Below are 19,703 nucleotides of genomic sequence, written 5' to 3'. Positions count from 1 at the left end.
TGTGCTCATTTTGTTAGCTGTGTCCACCTGTTTACGTTGACCTTCCTCGTTTGTGTCGACCAATCGGCTCCCTCTCTCACTCGCGGCTTGTCCAAGTGTTCCTCGTCTCGTCAAGCTCTCTGTACACCATTTAACGCCCTGTCTTTTGTCGGTTTTCTTTTCAGTCCACTGCGTTGTTGAAGTCGTGTCTGTCGGTACCCGTGCCACATCTTGTCTAGTTTAGGTTTATTTGATATATTTGGTGACTTCGTCGCCTTCGCGAGCCCGGACCGTGACAGGGTGGGCGACGCACTTTATTTGCCTTTCCGCGGAAATTTATCACGAGGAATAACAATTTCGAGGGACTGCATTATTGCAATGACAACACAAAGCTCAAAGTCTCACGGTTTATTTCAGTCGAATGTATTAACTTTACCAACGTAGACAAAATACTATAGATAATTTTGCTAAATTTATGACTCAGCTCTTCTCAATATTCTACGTTAAAACAAAAATCTATTAAACCAATGGAAGCATGATCTGCTTCGTATTCAACTACTGTAGACCGACTAACACCCACACACGATCAACGTATTGGAGTCGCACAATATATAGGCAGCGAGTGGTTTAGATGTGTTATTGTGTCCTCTGGTGGTCAATCATGGAAGTATAAATTCAATTGTTTGCCAACTGTTATGGAGAAAATGAGCCACCGGGAAGTGCTAGAGGAAAGACCCAAAACTCGAGGACATGTTCTGTCCACCGCATGAATTTCAAACCATCTCTGCTCAAAAGATGGAAAAATTGTAAAAATTAGAGTTGTCAGGAGAGTCATGACGCAACCCTCAGTGTGGTGAACGCAATTCTTAAATACGATTTAAAACACCAACTAGCAAAAATGTTTTTCTTTTTTGTCCATTCATCTTAATGAGGAAATTACATTTCAAATACAGCAGATAAATGTTTGAAATTATATTTTTACAGTTTTTTTTCCCATCACAGACATACAGTATTTTTTTTTAAAATGGCAATCTTGCTCTGACGTTGTCTCCCAAGCTACATGCAACCCTTTTCCTGAAATATTTTAGCCATTGAGACAAAGAAAAAAAGTGTGACCAAAATGACTCAGCAGAGATGAAATCAAGCTGATAGGTCTGACCATACATCAGTTGAATCCTCTCTTCTATTTTTCGATGATTGTCACTCAACCCGGAATACCCTTGTTACTTATGTTATCCATACATAACTTGGCCCATTTCTACCACTACAGCATGAAGCTGGTCATCAGGCTACGCTGACAAAACAAAGAAATGTCTTGTGTGTTTTGTGTAATTTGTGCTACAGTGTCTCTTCCACAAGCCGGGCGGCACATGTCACGAGGCAGTGGTGAACTGGGCATCTCGGCTGGCCCGGGCCAACAGCTCGAGTAGCTACCAGCGGTCTGGGACAATTGCACAAGGAACCGTCCAACAGAGACACCTCAGGGAAAGGTAATTTCATTAAATGTGCTGGTTCGCTTGCTAGTATGGCCTTGGGTTTGGCACCATCCAGTAAGTTGCCACCTCACTTGGTATTGTGTGGTTCTTGTAGAACATTAACTGTTTAAGATGCACAGTGACACGTACTTGATTGACTGCTGAAGTTCCACGCACAGCGGTCATGACCTACACAGTCCCATAATTTTATTTTTTGTAATTTTGGAAGCTTATTTCATATAAAATGTAAATGGGGATTTTTAAAAATATGTATTCAAGTTTGGCAGACTTGTTAATAACATTCTTCTCAGTGGTGTGTCAAATGTGCAAGATGTGTTTGTGATCCGTTATGATTAATGGGTGTTAAAGCAAACTCTAACATGAGCATTGATGTGCAACCATGTTACTGTAATTAAAGTAAGTCTAAAATTGAATTTCAATGTATTCGAGAGGATAATCCATTGACATGCTACATCTCGTTTTTGAGGGGTTCCAAAAAAACAGACGTAACTTGCATCACAAAGGGACAAACAGCCTTTTTTTGCGCAGATTTTGCACCTTCCTGTCTGAGCGCATCAGAAAATCTCATGTATTAAAAGATTATCATATTGCACAGCTTCCACAGCTGGCATGTACTCCTGAGGCAAAATTCCAACATTAGTATTGATTTGCCATCTTGTTACTTGCATTATTTCATTATTTAATTGCAAAGCCGTTATTCAGCGATATTTATGAAGTACATTTAAGGTACAGTATAATTTAACAACAGTTATTGATGTAAAACTGTGTGTCCCAGCGTTTGGACCTGGAACAGAATGTGTTGTTGACCCTTTGAGAGTTAACTGCGAAAATACAGTATGTTGAAAGAGCATCCAAAACAAACAAAAACAGAGATGAACCTTAATTGGCCTCTAAAGGCTAACGTGGTTGATGTGTGAATTACCCTTGGACCCAAGAGTCCCATGATACACTGTCCCGGTTTCAGGGTGGAGACATGTACGAAGCAAAACAGCAAGTAAGTGCAATAATCTGACACAGCAGCTGTTTATCTTGTTTATATTGAGTTTAATTTCATCCTTTCTCTCTGTAACATTTAAATGTTAAAACCCCAGTATGGTTCGTTGCTTTGTTGAGGTTTACACAGTTTGTACTAATTCAGGAGTGTTTGTAGCATTGTTCTTGTACAGTGTACTTTATTAAACATTTTACGATACAGTCGTGCCTTGGGATACAAGTTTTGTTTTTTCCTTGACCACGGTTACACCGCAAAACATTCATATCCCAAATCATCTTTCCTCATTGAATCTGTCTACATGTATTCCTCCATCTTCTTGGATCAAATATCACCTGTGGTCTGGCGGACCTGGCCCTGCAGGAGTCTAGCCTTTGACTTCACACATTCTTCACATTTTTAGCACTCACACTTTACATAAGTTGCACATTGGGAACATTCACATCTCACTCAGGGTCCCCTGGGTTACTGGCATGATGGGCCGGGTGCTGGCACATCAGTGCTGGTTTCCGGTCTGGTCCACCCCACCCTGTCGGTTCCCCAGTTTTAATGCATCATACACTCATCTGTGGGAGGAGGGCAGGATCGGCCCGAGGAGGACACTCGGCCAGGTCTTCCAGGTCTGCCCTCTGACCCACCATCCTTTTCCCCCTGCGGACATTTAATGCACTACATACATTCCCACATCCTTTATGGAGCTAGCTGGCCTGGGTGAGGGGGACAGTTACAGGTAGTTCTTGCCCTGTGACCGCCTCACCAAACCCCCACTCGTCTCCCCAGTTTTGATGCACTGCAATCACTCATATCACAAGGCACGGTTGTATGTAGCCAAGTCTCAGACATTTATAATTAACTTTTTTTGTATCGGAAATTAACCACTTGAAGCCAGACATTTAGGTACTCTGCAAAAACACATTTATTTTTTTGTCTCCCTTACTAAAGTGAAATCAGACTAAACCTCTCCTGTTTCAGGTCTGTCAAGATCATCAAAATGATTTCATTTTGTTAAATGGCACAATAATGACAGACAGAATTCTCAGAGAATTTTATATTTTCTTTGAGGTCAAAAGTTTACGTACACAAAAAGTACTATGTCTTTAAAGAACAGGGGGAATACCACATGATGAGGTCATGGCTTTGGAAGCCCCTGATAGGTTAATTGACAACGTGAGTTAATTCGCGGCACACCTGAGGTTGTTTATTAAGACCACACCTCAAACACTCTGCTTCCTAGTTTGAAATCATGGAAAAATGAAATCAGCCAGGAACTCAAAGAAAGAATCTTGTAGGGCCACATGTATGGCTTATCCTTGGGTGCAATTTCCTGATACTTGAAGATGTCATGTTCATCTGTTCAAACAATTATATGCAAATATAAACATCATAGGAACGTCCAGCCATCATACCACTCAGGAAGGAGGCGGGCTCTGTGTCCCAGACATGAATCTGTTTTGGTCCAGAATCTAAAAAAATCAACCTCAGAACAAAAGCTAAAGACCTTGTGAAGATGCTGGATGGATCTCGTAAGAAAGTGTTATTATCCACACATTTGTCTTTAAAATGGAGTTGGTCAAGTTAGCTGTTGAAGAGAAATTACACTCTGGCTCTAAATTGAATCCTGTGGCCTTGTGGAAGTGTAATGTAATGGCAAGAGTGGAACTGGCATTTAACTTCAAGGAACTTGAATCTTTTTTGTTGTTGTTGAAAGGTGATGTTCCGAAGGGATTTTGTGCAGCAGAAAATGAGGAAAAACGAGCTGAATTTCAGTGCAGTTCTTAACTGAATTAGCTTGTCTTGGTAATTTTGTAGCAATGTCTTTATGTTTCTAGCATCTTTCTAAAAATTAAAACATCGACACCAAAAATCATTATTAGACTGCATTTAATTTTTTTCTCGATCAGTCACACGTCATTTCACAATTTCTTTGATTGTTGTAAGCGTTTAAAAACAAAAAAACCCACAGATATTATTGCATATTCTTCACCAACCAGAGCCACTTAAAAATAACTCCTTTTTCTGGCTTTTTTTTCTTTACACTCATTCAATTCATTAAATAAAGTGCCATTTTTTTTTAGTTGTAAAGTAACCTGTTTTACTAGGCTAACGCAAACAACTGTAACCATTATCATGACAGTAGCTCTATCACATACAGTATGTGCAAATACCCATTGAAAAAGTCACATGCTTACACGCGCGCAGTAGACGCTGCAGTTCACAAACAGTTTGTGTGTGTGCGTGCTCAACCCTGTGCTTGGTACTGTACTATCCCCACATAATTTACAGTCTACAGATAAATGTTATGCTAATAATTAGCTTTTAAACTCACCTGCTCATTCTAATGAGATACAAGATTCAAACTATAAAGATGATGAGTTTTGTTTGGAGTACATGCTTTTTGTTGTTCATTCACTTACGCTATTTGATTACATGAGCGGGTCAAATGTTGAAAACTTTTTTTTTTTTTTTAAAACTGTACAGTACATGTATTTCCAAGTGATCTGCACTGAACCCATGATGTAGTACAGTTGTGCACCACCGCAAATTTCAAATTTTAAAATGAATTACTGGAAGAAAGGATATTTGATGCACCTCTAGATGAAGAATATTTCTAAAGACCTTTTTGTCAAAATGTAAACAATATCGAGTAATACTCAAAGTCACAGACTTATACTTGCCATATTCTTTCACCAAAATAAAAATTCACATTGTTTAAATTTTGCCCTTGTATGAATGATTTTTGTCAGTTCAGCGTCCGTACAGCTCTTGTATTGTATTACATGGGTGTTCAGGTATGGCCGGTGTGTATACAATATCCTTTTTTTCCATCCTCACTATAGCTATCTTTGAATTATCTATCTGCATGTGGTAGACATCTTCATTTTGTACTTTTTTTTGTTGTGTTTGAGCATGTATGAGGTACAAGTGGAGTCTCATACATACCCGCACTGACACAGACATGCACAAAACACCCTTACGTCAGACCCTGATTAAGACTACAAAGCTGTGTGTGTCCACAATATTTCTAAATGTAGAGTGAATTTTTTTCCCCTCATGTAGTTCTGTCAGGGAAGCATTGCATTGAATGGAGAGAAAATGAAATGCTTACGCCACTTTCTGTTCCACTATCTTCTGCAGACAGTTTAGGTTCGTGTGGATTGTGTGTACTGAGTACCATCTTCTCGTCGCTGTCAAGTAGTCAGTAGTTCTCCGTAATGGCCCGTTCATATCTGTCCAGCAAGTTATCACGGGTCAAAAAGTCCTGTTGATGAGCTATGCTCTTTGTGTGTCTCTTCTATTGGATTCATAATGTTATTGTTTGAATTGGGGGGCATTCCTCACATTACTTATAATGGGCAAAATAATGAACAAAACAAAATAAACAGGAGTCCTTTTTTCCAGTTAGTCATCCTCATTGAGGATTCAGCGAGATATCTAAGGAAGAGGAATGTTTCATTTTCCACGGGGAGGACTCTGGGCCGACCTTTACCAGAACACCCTGGTCCGTTCTGCACAAGCGAGTGACAGTTTAAATCCCTTAACTCCTTTTATGGTGTCCATTAAGAGCTCAGAAAGGCACACGGTGCTTTCATGCTGGCTCTCCGGTGATTAGCACGGATTCATGTCCTGCTGTTCTGACTGACAGGCACTTGAACACCTTTCTGTCCCGTTGCTATGGACACAGGAAGGAGAGAAAGAAGCAGCATTTGTCACAATATAACCCGATTGACTAAATAGAGAATTAGCAACAGAAGATTTTCAGCTCACCTAGCCTGTATTTCTCTTTTGCTTCTGCCCGCTCTTTGGCATCAAAGTACCAGACTGTGATGGCATAGCTGAAAGATAGCAAGGGTTGAGTAAATGGTAATACAGAAATATATCATGTGAAATACTTGTAGCTGAATGACATTGCTTGTTGAGTATAAAATGACAGTCTAGGGAGGGCTGTGAAAACTTTTCCTTCCAAGGGCTGTATAAAATTGAGGGAAGCATGGACTCCTTTGACATCTTTTATGCTTAATTCATTTAAGATGCTAAAAGCAATCCATCAGTGTGTTTAGAGTTAGGCACTTTTTGAGGATTTTAGACAAGTAACTCCTTCAAAAACCTTGAAAGAATTTTAAAAACAGGCGGGACCCCATCAGAACGTGACAGGTTGGGAAGTTGTCTGTTGGAGATTACAGGCTGAACTGTAGTGGGCCTTTGAACCTCCGGAACTCAGCATCTCCGTTTCCCCATGGATACCACGACTGTTGGCAAGAATACTTAGCAAGACTTCAAAACGGAAAGAAAAAAAAGAGCAAAAATTCCTTTTGGGTAAACGGGGATTACTGTGACTTCCGGTGGAAAAAAAGTGTTCACCCATGCGGAAAGTTGCAGAAGTGTCATTCTACGATATCCAAGTGGTCACCATATTGGCTGCATCCTCCGTCCGTGACGTCACCCGGACATTCGCCAATGAAAACACGCAGTGCACCCTAACTATGGGAGACAAACGTGCCTGGTCTGACACGGAAGCTCTATTCGAAAAGGCAAACACCAGACAAGCGAGTGAAGTTACCGGGGCAATATTATCCTATTGTTTTGAGCCCTCGGGGCAATATTACACTATTGTTTCATGAGCAGCCGGTCATCGAAAACAAATCCCTCGAGAGGATTTTCATGGAGGGAGTTACAAAAAGCTGTATACGTCAAAATCATGTTTTGTGGTGAAAAAACGCATGGGCCCATATTGGCTGCTGTTTTTTCATCAATAACATACTAAAAATCATCCATTTCATGACAGTAGCCCTTTAAGTTGGACACTGCAGGCTTACAAAATGGGAAGTGTGATTTGTTCATTTTAGTAATAAGTTTAAATAAGAGAATTTTCTCGAATTCAAACATTTGACGTGCTGCTCAGGCATTGATGAAAAAGTCAGCAAGCTAGCTGCGAGAACAGATTACACAGATCGTCAACATTTCAGACGTATTTTGCAGTAATATGCTTCATTTAGGCACCAGTCGACATCTGGTTTTATCTTCCCGGGCGCGCAGCTGCCCGCAGCTGAGAAAGCCCGCGAGTCTGTCTGCTTAAGGCCTCTTTATACTCGTGTGTGTGTGTGTGTGTGTGTGTTTGGCAACTGCGCTGACATCACTGCCGCTATCCCACACGTAGTTGGCCTTTATACAGTACTCAAGCGCAACTCACATGTGCAGTTTTGAAAATGTGCTGTTGTTCTTCTCCAAGTCGGAGGTGTCGCTACGGCTGGTCATGGTGAGGACGCCACAGGGTGGTGGAGTTTCCTCAGTACTTTTTGCTCATTTCCGGTTGCTATTTTTACTCTTTGCAATAACAAGGAATGTAGCAACAACAATGACGACCGTGGAACAGTGTCTGCTTCAAGAAATTGACCTAAATGACCAGATGATACTTTTAATTATGCTGCAAAACTGATGAAGAACATGACAACGTAGGTGGTATGTGGAGCGCGGAGGAACTGTGAGTACGTCATCACAGCATTAGACTAAAACGGCCCAATCCCGAGAGATGATCTACACGGCTTTCTCCGAACAGCAATATTTTTCAATGTGTGAGCGGCAGTTACACAGAGTTGCCGGGAGTGTAAAGAGGCCTTTAGTTAGCAGCGGTTAGACTGCGGCTCTCCTGAGTCCGCCTCGTTGATAAACCATTTTAAAAACCGGGGGAGAAACTAAACCACTACCACCATTAACACAAAGCTGGATGAGAGCGCTCAACCCAACTTGATCAGGATAGACTTTTGATGCAGACAATTTTGATTCGCCAACGCACTTAACACGGGCAATATTCGTGTCACCACATCCCATTTCAATGAGCCAATGGTGAGGTGCGAATGGGCAATACAAACACTGATAAGGTTTGTAAACGTTGAAGGCAAAAGCTGAAAAAGTTGATTTTTGTTTCTCTTATTTTTTTTGAGAAAATTAGTTTTGAAAATTGAACAAATGGACAAAGCCTCCCAGAACAGGTTTTGTTCAACTTCAGAGAATATTCCTGAGCGCTGCTTTTACTCTGAGAGTGAGTGGAAGTCAAGCTGATGTGTAGGTCACGGACGGGTTAATTTCCACCGTGTCTTCGCTCTCCTGTGGGGCTGCATTGTTTATTCCTGTCTCTCATGTGTGGCCCTCGCTAGCACGAGCCCTGCAATTGAACCTTCCTCCCTGTCGGCATGTCCCCCTCTTTCAGGAAACACATACTGCACATACTTCCTGCCTCTGACCCCACCTTGCCCCCTAGCTAGGAGAGGAGGATGGATGCTGCTCAGTGACGTGAATGGAAATCCATGTACTGAACGTTCAGAGTTGAAGCTCACCGAGTTGCGTAGGCCGGCTTGACTTCGTGAGGGTTGCGGCGGTCCGACCAGAAGATGAGCAGCCGGTCAAACAGGGGTTCGATATTTGCGACCACATTTTTACCTTCGGGGAAGATCTGCAGCACTCCTCCTTGTGTCTATGATATAATAATAAATACATTAATTAAAAAAATATATACTTTTTGTGTTAATTCACTTCACAACAGGGAGGGGAGACAGGAACAACAACAAGTACAATGAACTCCCACATATTTGCGGTTGAAATTTAAGAATTTTACAATTTCTGTGGAAGAAATTCTTCTTCTATATTCTTCGGTAATTAATGTGGAGCTCGGATTACGTGGATATACTGACACGTTGCAGACAAAAATCATTTGCAATTTGAGTCTCCGATCAAGAGTTATTACCCAATGTAGTGTGCCATACTAAACGATTTCCAATCTGTCGTCTAGGATACCTCACAACCATGACGCAAACAAATCTGGTGTGTTAGAATTGTTTGTTTTTCCGCATAGGGTGACATGGCCTACGTGGTCTAGAATTGCTCCTAGACATTGAGCAATATGGTGACGGAGTGCCTTGAAACGCCGGCCACTCCCTGACCCGAGCACTCTCTTCTCTTTTCTCCATAGCATGCGCTCTCAGCATCCACAGTAATATGCCCTCGTTGTTTATGCAGAGCCGACCGCACTCGTGTCACGCGGACCTGCATGCCCAAAAACTGTTTCGCTCCTGCCTGGACTCATTCTTCTTGTCCTGCCTCCCCGAAAAACATGTGCTGTTGGACCGTGCTCTTGGAGACGGCATGCACTGATTGGACTGGGTGTGGTCAGTTTCATACTTGTAGTATGCTTTCTCGCCTGTTCCAGGACACAAAATGAATTGAATTAATGACACCATGTCTGGTAATCTGACATAGCGACTGTCATGAAAGACAAGCAGTTGTGTTGTCTGAGCTCTAAACACAATACCAGTTTGTGTTCTCTTTTTGAGTACATCGTACAACCCCTTTTTCATAATTCTCTCAGTTTTAAATAACTTTTTGCCCATTTTGTAGCATCTATAGACTATTACAAACCCCTTTTCAGGAGGGAGTCTCAATATCCGCAGATTTTTGCGACACATGGCTTGACTCAGACCACATCCACCATTAATAGCCTTGATTCACTGTATTATCATACCTGGACATCCCAGTTCTTGTTGAGATAGTAGATACATGTGATGCAGCGGCCATCACCGTTAGGGTTATCCACATGGCGGACATATCCTGCACCTTTGCCTGGGTAACAGGCAACCATGGCCTGCAACGGGGAAAAATGAATGATTAGTTTTATCTGTTCGACGCAATTACACGTCATAAAGGAGATCAACAACAGCATGGTGACATGGATTATTGCACTATACTGTCCATTTCCAAGCTGCTTATCCTCACAAGGATCGCAAGAGTGCCGGAGCCTATCCCAGCTGACATTGGGCAAAAGGAGGACTGTACCCCGAACTGGTCGGCAGTCAGTTGCAGAGCACATATTGACACCATCACTGACCGCGAATTGATCCCACGCTGCCCACACCAAAGTGAGGTGTATGTACCCCTACACCATCAGTGACACACTGTATTGCATATTGTAAATTTGTTTTCGGGAGTGAAGAGACAGAGGTATTTCTAATACTTTCTTGGGCTGATACTGGACACTGCCTTAGAGACGGCTCTCACTTTGAGAGACAAAACCATATAATTATGACCAAGAATGAAGGATTAATACCCTTGCGCTGGTTGTTGTTGCAGGTGTATCTGTGGTCAGTGAGTAGAGACCACTCGTCGAGGTTTCCACAGTGTCAAAAGCATGGAAACGTGGAAGTTCAGCAGCTGGGCAACGCTGTGATTTACACATTGAAATCCACTATCGAAACAATGGTCTTGCGCTGGTATTTCCCCCACTTCATGCCTGTGTTCAATCAAGCCAGAGAGGTCACTCGAGAGGCCACTCTCGCCAGGGGAGTCCAGACCTGCTGTGTGACCACTCTCATGTCAGTGCACATTCCAACGATAAAGTGGCTGTAATGGGCAAAAAAATGTAGCGTGAAGTGAAAACTGCGACAGTGGGTGTCATGAGTGCAGGCTACAGCAACAAGATCATGTTTCTCAGATTTCTAAATATCTCCGCTGACTACGTGGATAACAACCACAGCAGATTGTTTTACTGGCTGGCAGCAAAGAGAGATGTTTGATGATGATAGCCCGCAGCAGTGGTAAGAAAGTATGCATCTCTAGATTTCTGGGGGGGAGAGTGAATTTAGAGATGCCTTGTTTTCATTGAGGTTGTCGTTGGTTGTGGAAGGATTCACGCAACGCTCAAAAGTCAAGTTAATTTTATTCACATAGCGGCCGTTCACAGCACAAGTTCTGTCAAGGGTCTTTACACATTGAGCAAATCTAGAACCACAATATTCATATGTTAAAGAAAACCAACTGAATCGCACGTGAGCAAGCACTTGGCAATGGAAACAAGCAAGAAAGAAACCCTAAGCAGGACCCAGGATCTGTCTTGGTTGGTTGGGTTGAGATGGAGAGTTGGAGGGGCAAAGAAGAGGGCAAGTGAAAAAGAGCGAAAACAGGATAGTGGGGGTTCAGCAACCAGAGGAGAGACAAGAAAACAATGAGCACAACAACAACCATAGTAACAACAATAATAGTCCCATGATGACAGCAACAACTATGACACTGGTCCACTCCCAAAACCACCATCCCAATAGCTGTGTTTCATAACATAGCCCTGGCTCAATACCCTATTCAAAACCGCCTTGTGATTGGCAGGTGATGACAGCGTACCTCAAGAGCTGGAACTATCATGTATTCTTAGAATCAAGTATTCAACAGATGTTCCTTTCCTAACTAACGTTTCCTAACAGAGTAATCCATCCATCCATCCTCTTCGCCGCTTATCCTCGCAAGGGTCGTGGGGAGTCCTGGAGCCTATCGCAGCTGTCAACGGACAGGAGGCGGGGTACACCCTGAACTGGTTGCCAGACAATCGCAGGGCGCATGTAGACAGACAACAGTCCCACTCACAATCACACCTAGGGTCAATTTGGAGTGTCCAATTAATTTTACATGTTTTTGGGATGTGGGAGGAAACCCATGCAGGCACACGGAGCTTGGCCTGGTGTGTGACGTGGGCGTCAGCGAATGAAAGTGTAGAGTTGGCTGATGTGAGCCCAGGTATTCAGCTGACAGTTCATGGGCCAACCATTAGCCATTCTGCATCAAAAGTGCCTGGATGGCAGCTGTGGCTCTAACAACTTGCGTACGAATGTGGCGATTACATGCTTATTATGTTTATTTTGTCACAGTTCAATAAAGCAATTGAAAGTGCACCGGCTGCTGTTTCTATCGTTCACCACTTTTGGATAAATGACAGTTTTGTTGTAAACAGCAGTAGTGGCTCTGTTAAAAAAGGTGTGCAATAATGCAACATGACTCACAAAGTGCTAACATTTGGACAGTTGACCACTGGCACAGACACCCCACTTTACACCACTGGATGAATACAAAGGAAGATTCTGCCACCTTCGTCGACTTATGTTGCTCTGGTTGGAAACGCCGGAACATCTCTGCATCACATCACCTGAGCTGTAGCCGAGTGTCATTCATGACTAACAGGTTCCCTGCGGCTGGAGTATTGATTTGAGTTCCTTGACATTATCGTCGACGCTGTGGTATAACAAGAGTTACCACCCCGAGGAAATCAAAACAAAGATTTCCAGCACAACCGCCACCTGTCCCTGTGGTCACCTCTGATTAATGACGATGGTTGCGTGTGTGGTGGGTGGGGGGTTAAGTGCATCCTCATGTTTCTCAATCCCAGCCAAGTGACTTTGAATTTGTGCTAGCATTTAATTCAGCCTATAGCCTTCGTAGATGTTTAATATTATTCAGCCATCCATTTTGTATAGCAGGTGTCCTTATTAAGGTCACTGGTGAGGTAGAGCCTATTTTAGCTGAGGGGAACGGCAGGGCACACCCTGGACCTGTCGCCAGCCAATCGTAGGGCACATATACTGTTGGCAAACAACCATGAGCACTTTAGCTGGAGTACTTAGGGACATTTTAAAGTCTTAAATTCACATAACATATGCACATTTTTGCAATTTTCCCACTACATGTGAAAAGATAACTGCGCACGTAGGAGCTTTGATAACAGCACTGCTATCAAGCATAATTAATATAAGACCCGCAAACGGTGAAGCGCTCGCCTGCAGCATAAATGCGTCACACAAACTCACATATGTTACATAAGAAATATTATATCAGTGCTTACAGATGCGCTTTAAGATGACCAGAGGTGGGAAAATTATGACCACTCAATAAAAAAAAAAAAAAAATTCTGGTACATCTAGTGGTACTGATTAACAGAGTTTAGACCAGGTCATTGATTTGCAAGTCACAAGTCTTTGCCTTCAAGTCCCGAGTCAATTCCCAAGTTGAGAAATGCACGACCAGGGTCAAGTCGCAAATCCTACACTCTAGTCTTGAGTTCTTAAGAGTCATTTTACCAAAAAAAAAAAATAAATAAAAAATAAAGTTTATATTTTATTCTTCTTCTTCTTCTTTTCCTTTCGGCTTGTCCCGTTAGGGGTCGCCACAGCGTGTCATCTTTTGCCATCTTAGCCTATCTCCTGCATCTTCCTCTCTAACCCCAACTGCCCTCATGACTTCCCTCACCACATCCATAAACCTTCTCTTTGGTCTTCCTCTCGCTCTTTTGCCTGGGAGCTCCATCCTCAGCATCCTTCTACCAATATACTCACTCTCTCGCCTCTGAACATGTCCAAACCATCGAAGTCTGCTCTCTCGAATCTTGTCTCCAAAACATCCAGCTTTGGCTGTCCCTCTAATGAGCTCATTTCTAATCCTATCCAACCTGGTCACTCCGAGCGAGAACCTCAACATCTTCATTTCTGCCACCTCCAGTTCAGATTCCTGTTGTTTCTTCAGTGCCACTGTCTCTAATCCGTACATCATGGCCGGCCTCACCACTGTTTTGTAAACTTTGCCCTTCATCCTAGCAGACACTCTTCTGTCACATAACACACCAGACACCTTTCGCCAGCTGTTCCAACCTGCTTGGACCCGTTTCTTCACTTCCTGACCACACTCTCCATTGCTCTGTATTGTTGACCCCAAGTATTTGAAGTCGTCGACCCTCGCTATCTCTTCTCCCTGTAGCCTCACTCTTCCCCCTCCACTTTTCTCATTCACGCACATATATTCTGTTTTACTTCGGCTAATCTTCAATCCTCTCCTTTCCAGTGCATGTCTCCATCTTTCCAATTGTTCCTCTGCATGCTCCCTGCTTTCACTGCACATGACAATATCATCTGCGAACATCATGGTCCAAGGGGATTCCAGTCTAACCTCATCTGTCAGCCTATCCATTACCACTGCAAACAGGAAGGGGCTCAGAGCTGATCCCTGATGCAGTCCCACCTCCACCTTAAATTCCTCTGTCACACCTAAGGCACACACTCACCATTGTTCTGCTGCCATCATACATGTCCTGTACTATTTTAACATACTTCTCTGCCACACCAGACTTACGCATGCAGTACCACAGTTCCTCTCTTGGTACTCTGTCATAGGCTTTCTCTAGATCCACAAAGACGCAATGTAGCTCCTTCTGACCTTCTCTGTACTTTTCCACGAGCATCCTCAAGGCTAATAATGCATCTGTGGTACTCTTTCTAGGCATGAAACCATACTGTTGCTCGCAGATACTTACTTCTGTCCTGAGTCTAGCCTCCACTACTCTTTCCCATAACTTCATTGTGTGGGTCATCAACTTTATTCCTCTATAGTTCCCACAGCTCTGAACATCCCCTTTGTTCTTAAAAATGGGAACTAGAACACTTTTCCTCCATTCTTCAGGCATCTTTTCGCCCGCTAGTATTCTGTTGAATAAGTTGGTCAAAAACTCCACAGCCATCTCTCCAAATTGCTTCCATACCTCTACCGGTATGTCATCAGGACCAACTGCCTTTCCATTTTTCATCCTTTGTAGTGCCTTTCTGACTTCCCCCTTAGTAATCATTTCCACTTCCTGGTCCTTCACTCTTGCCTCTTCAACTCTTCCTTCTCTCTCATTTTCTTCATTCATCAACTTCTCAAAGTATTCAAAGTACTCCTTTCGCCTCTCCTCAGTCCTCTCAGTATCCCACTTCTTCTTCGCTAATCTCTTTCCTTGTATGACTCCCTGTATTTTGGGGTTCCACCACCAAGTCTCCTTCTCCCCTTTCCTACCAGATGACACACCAAGTACTCTCCTGCCTGTCTCTCTGATCACCTTGGCTGTCGTCGTCCAGTCTTCCGGGAGCTTCGGTTGTCCATCGAGAGCCTGTCTCGCCTCTTTCCGGAAGGCCGCACAACATTCTTCCTTTCTCAGCTTCCACCACATGGTTCTCTCGCCCTTCTGCTGTCTTCTTAATCTTCCTACCCACCACCAGAATCATCCTACAAACTACCATCCTATGCTGTCGAGCTACACTCTCCCCTACCACTACTTTACAGTCAGTAACCTCCTTCAGATTACATCGTCTGCACAAAAAATAATCTACCTGCGTGGTTCTACCTCTGCTCTTGTAGGTCACTATATGTTCCTCCCTCTTCTGGAAATAAGTGTTCACTACAGCCATTTCCATCCTTTTTGCAAAGTCCACCACCATCTGCCCTTCAAAGTTCCTTTCCTGGATGCCGTACTTACCCATCACTTCTTCATCGCCCCTGTTTCCTTTACCAATATGTCCATTACAATCTGCACCAATCACAACTCTCTCGCAGTCTGGGATGCTCAGAACTACTTCATCTAGTTCCTTCCAGAATTTCTCTTTCAACTCTAGGTCACATCCTACCTGTGGTGCATAGCCGCTAACCACATTATACATAACACCCTCAATTTCAAATTTTAGTCTCATTACTCGATCTGATACTCTTTTCACCTCCAAGACATTCTTAGCCAGCTCTTCCTTTAAAATAACCCCTACTCCATTTCTCTTCCCATCTACTCCGTGGTACAATAATTTAAACCCTGCTCCCAAACTTCTAGCCTTACTACCTTTCCACCTGCTCTCTTGGATGCACAGAATATCAACCTTTCTCCTAATCATCATGTCAACCAACTCCTGAGCTTTTCCTGTCATAGTCCCAACATTTAAAGTCCCTACACTCAGTTGTAGGCTCTGTGCATTCCTCTTTTTCTTCTGACGCTGGATCCGGTTTTCTCTTCTTTGTCTTCGACCCACAGTAGCTGAATTTCCACCGACGCCCTGCAGGTTAGCAGTGCCGGGAGCGGGCGTTGTTAACCCGGGCCACGACTGATCCGGTATGGGATTCTTTAAATGAACGCTCATATTTGTTTGGCACAGTTTTTACGCTGGATGCCCTTCCTGACGCAACCCTCTGCATTTATCCGGGCTTGGGACCGGCCTACAGATTGCACTGGTTTGCGCCCCCATAGGGCTGCATTTTTACATTTTTTACATTTTATTCTGATCAGAATAATTAAGAAATTTGAAAAAAAAAATACAGGGCGTATTTCAAACTCAGCAGCAAAACTGTTCCAGCAAAAAAAGGCATACAAATGCACCATTATGGATGGTGACCAGAACAGATTTAAAAAAAAAAAAAAAAAAAGGAATCAAGTATTCTAACTGACAATTCTAATAAATTTTAACAGAACAGAATAGTCAAGTATAGAATTTCCCTTGCTTAAAGAGCAATTATGAATACACGAGAGGAAAGGAGACATTTCACTTAATAATGAATGACCAGTTGGGTTTCCTCTTTTAGATAATCAAGTTTTTCTTAAATTCACATTGTGCGTCTAGCAGGAAACTGCATTGTCTTGTGCACAAACATTTCAAGTGAGGCAATACAAACCTAACAAGACATTAGCATTAATGGCGTTGGGCACTTAGACCAAATAAATAAATATTATGACCCTCACCATTATGTGGACAATTATCATATTTTATGGTAGAAAACCAATAAGTTGCACTGATAAGTAGAGAAAGGTGAAAGTAGCCAGTCAGAGTGGAGTCACGAGTCATTGCGATTCAAGTTGAAGTTGTGTTACAAGTCTTTTAACATATTGTCAAGTCGTGTTAAAATTGATTAAATTGATGACTCCAATCTGATTAGAGACCAACTCATGTGACTCAAGTCAACACTTCTACTGATTAAACTTCTATACTTAACTGTAAGTAAAAGTAAAAAAAAGAAAAAAAATTGAAAAACACTTCCGGGTAAATACAAAACTAATGAGTAAAAATTATTATTTTTTTTTTACCATCAATTACATACAATATCCATTTTGTACTCACATTGAGAAGGACAGAAAGGGGAATGTCACATGTTGTTTTTATTACGAAGCTACCTTTTTTGGTGTGACTTCCTGACAACATCAACCAATGGACATGGGTGACAGAACATCTGCAAATCTGAAGTCCCACATCTTGAGTAAGTAAGGGACAGAAGTAAGTACCGATACCTGTTTCCAAATGTAGCGAGTAAATGTATGAATTCTTAAAAAACAAACAAAAAAAAGTACAGACACTATGCCTGAAAAAAATCCATTTGAATACAAAAACAAAATATTTGCACTTTACTTCTCACTACTGAAGATGGTATTTGACTCCTTTTGAGACTAATAAAAGGTTATCTTAAATCAACATATTTAAGTGAACAGTAGACATCAATGAATCACATATTCTGGTTTCACATGTGCACTCAAGTGACTTTGAGAGGAACCCTACACGCACACACACGCACCCACACGCACGCACATGCATGCACACGTACACACACACACACACACACACCACACACACACACACACACACACACGAGTGTCCGCAAACAAACGTCACGAGGCGTGACACGGCATGCCGCGATCCTATCTGCAGTCCTCGGCTCACGTCACATCTCTGCTGAGATCAGTGCCCACAGTAAATTAAGGTCTAATTGGCACCAAGCAATGCGTGCGCTGACGGGCACCGGCATTAGTGCCAAACGTGTGGCGGCCACATGCCCGACCCCGTTCGGTGACAGTTGGGCAGGCAGAAGAGGCTGTTCTGCACAGGAACAACAGTAAACTCCATCTTTGATTCGCAGCTACAAGATTTGGCGGGGCTAGTAATGATGAACAATGAATGACAATACAGTAATATATGGCCGTTTATTCTTCTTGCCATCGCTATATTGTTTAACTTTTGGCAGTTGTTTATTTTGGGGTTTTAGTAATTAAGTCCAAATTTATAGTGTGCACCTTCAGTGCGGTACTATGTTGTACCGCAAAATGCTAGGCAGCACTGCGGTCTAGTGAAAGATATCCCGCATGATCAAGAGCAAGAAAAAGTCCGAATTAATCTCCAGAAATTTCCATTATTCCCAACGAGTTTTGTTGTATGCTGGGCTTGTACGTGTTAGTGCTCCGCGTGTGATTTTGTATCAATTGTTTGAAGGTTTATGATTACCGTAACATCCGTGCTAACTTCAGTTAACCCTCCTATGTTGTTTTGCAGTACATTTCAAGCTCGTGGACTTTCCTGTGACAAGATTAGAGGGTTTGGTTAAACATTTTTTGGAGAACTACGTGAGCGAAAGTAGATTATAGTTGTACCATTCTGAAGGTACGACATGGATATAGCTTAGCTTCCCAAAGTATGTAATTCTTCAAATTAGTTTAAAGGGGGAATCAAGTGCTAGTTGTAGTCTAACAATCCAATCCTAATGCAATGCAATCTTATTCCAATTTCTTAAACGCCAATTCTTCAACTATCAATTTCTCACAATTGATGAAATTCTTACCAATTATTTCATCAAGTTAATGGCCATGTTTGATATCGCAACACTTGAAAAAGAATTCCGCTCCCACTTTAATTGCTTCTTGGGTCGATACTTCATGTGTCCTTGCTGCTAATCTCTCATGAATTTGGGGGATTACTGCGAGTCTTCGGAGGTGGCATCTGTGATAGGTCAAAGTCATATTAAAAGAGGTTTATCATCTTCAAGGATGAAATAATCATGTGGAGTTGCTATCTGTCACTGGCCTGTTATCACATTGCACTGAATAAATCACAAGGAGAATGGGAAGAGGATATTATAGAAATTAACAGCAGATGTGATTAATAGCTGCAACTATGTTTTTTTTTTTTATGTGTCAGATAATTAAATGGCCTATTATGTGTACGGCTGTCTTTCTTACTCAAGGTTTTTATGTATCAAGTTTCAGATTTAAAGTATGACTTCCCCGTTAGAGCATGTATGAGTTGGCTACTACAGCAATACACAGATCACTTGCTGTTTATGTGACATTACATGGGAGTGAAGATTATGATCAACTATTATTGATCATTAATCTTGTCAGTTAATCGTCCAAGTTTATGTGTAAAAAGACTTATCCCGGAATCGTAAATCTTGTCAAACCTCTTACATTAAAGCTGCAAGTCTGCATTTCAATAAAATCTAGATTTCTAATCCATTGTGGTGGCGTAGGCAACTCAATGAAATCGTGGTTAGAACGTCTGCCTCAGGCAATCTGGCTGTGAATTTCTGATGCAGCATCCCTTGATGGCTTTCTTTCAATTCCCCAAAACAGGATTCTTGGATTAATTGAAGATCGTAGGTGGAAACGGTTGAATCTAAATGTTGACGGCTATTGACTGGCCACTCATCCTGGGTGCACACACCCCACCTCTCTGTTCCAATTACCCAAGACAATCGGCAAGCCAATTTAGATTCCTTTAGTTATTTCACTGAAAACAAATTCTTTATCCTGCTTTGTAAGATGCACCCTGAGCCAAGGTTTTTTTTTATCCAGCCATTTTCTGAGCTACTTATCCTCACAACTG

The 19,703-nt window shown here is 42.2% G+C and overlaps 1 protein-coding gene and 1 long non-coding RNA gene across 3 annotated transcripts in view; one reads left to right on the top strand and one right to left on the bottom strand.

Annotated features, from left to right (window-relative positions):
• Positions 1-8,798, top strand: LOC133505131 (uncharacterized). The gene is made up of 3 exons (XR_009796154.1): positions 1-279; positions 1,324-1,469; positions 8,672-8,798. It is a non-coding gene; the product is annotated as an uncharacterized LOC133505131 (long non-coding RNA).
• egln2 (egl-9 family hypoxia-inducible factor 2) overlaps positions 4,331-19,703 on the bottom strand; it is a 27,896-nt gene continuing 12,523 nt past the window's right edge. For both annotated transcript variants that reach the window (XM_061828092.1, XM_061828091.1), the window contains exons 3-6: positions 9,980-10,099; positions 8,799-8,935; positions 6,232-6,299; positions 4,331-6,136 (exon numbers count right to left, since the gene is read on the bottom strand). In XM_061828092.1, the coding sequence (XP_061684076.1) occupies positions 6,084-6,136; positions 6,232-6,299; positions 8,799-8,935; positions 9,980-10,099 (378 nt within the window). In that variant the 3' untranslated portion in view covers positions 4,331-6,083. The remainder of the gene's footprint in view (positions 6,137-6,231; positions 6,300-8,798; positions 8,936-9,979; positions 10,100-19,703) is intronic.

Source organism: Syngnathoides biaculeatus, chromosome 8 (genome assembly GCF_019802595.1).
Source record: "Syngnathoides biaculeatus isolate LvHL_M chromosome 8, ASM1980259v1, whole genome shotgun sequence".
NCBI lineage: Eukaryota > Metazoa > Chordata > Actinopteri > Syngnathiformes > Syngnathidae > Syngnathoides > Syngnathoides biaculeatus.
The sequence above is the reverse complement of the archived record's forward strand: the minus strand, read 5'-3'. Positions and strand labels throughout refer to the sequence as shown.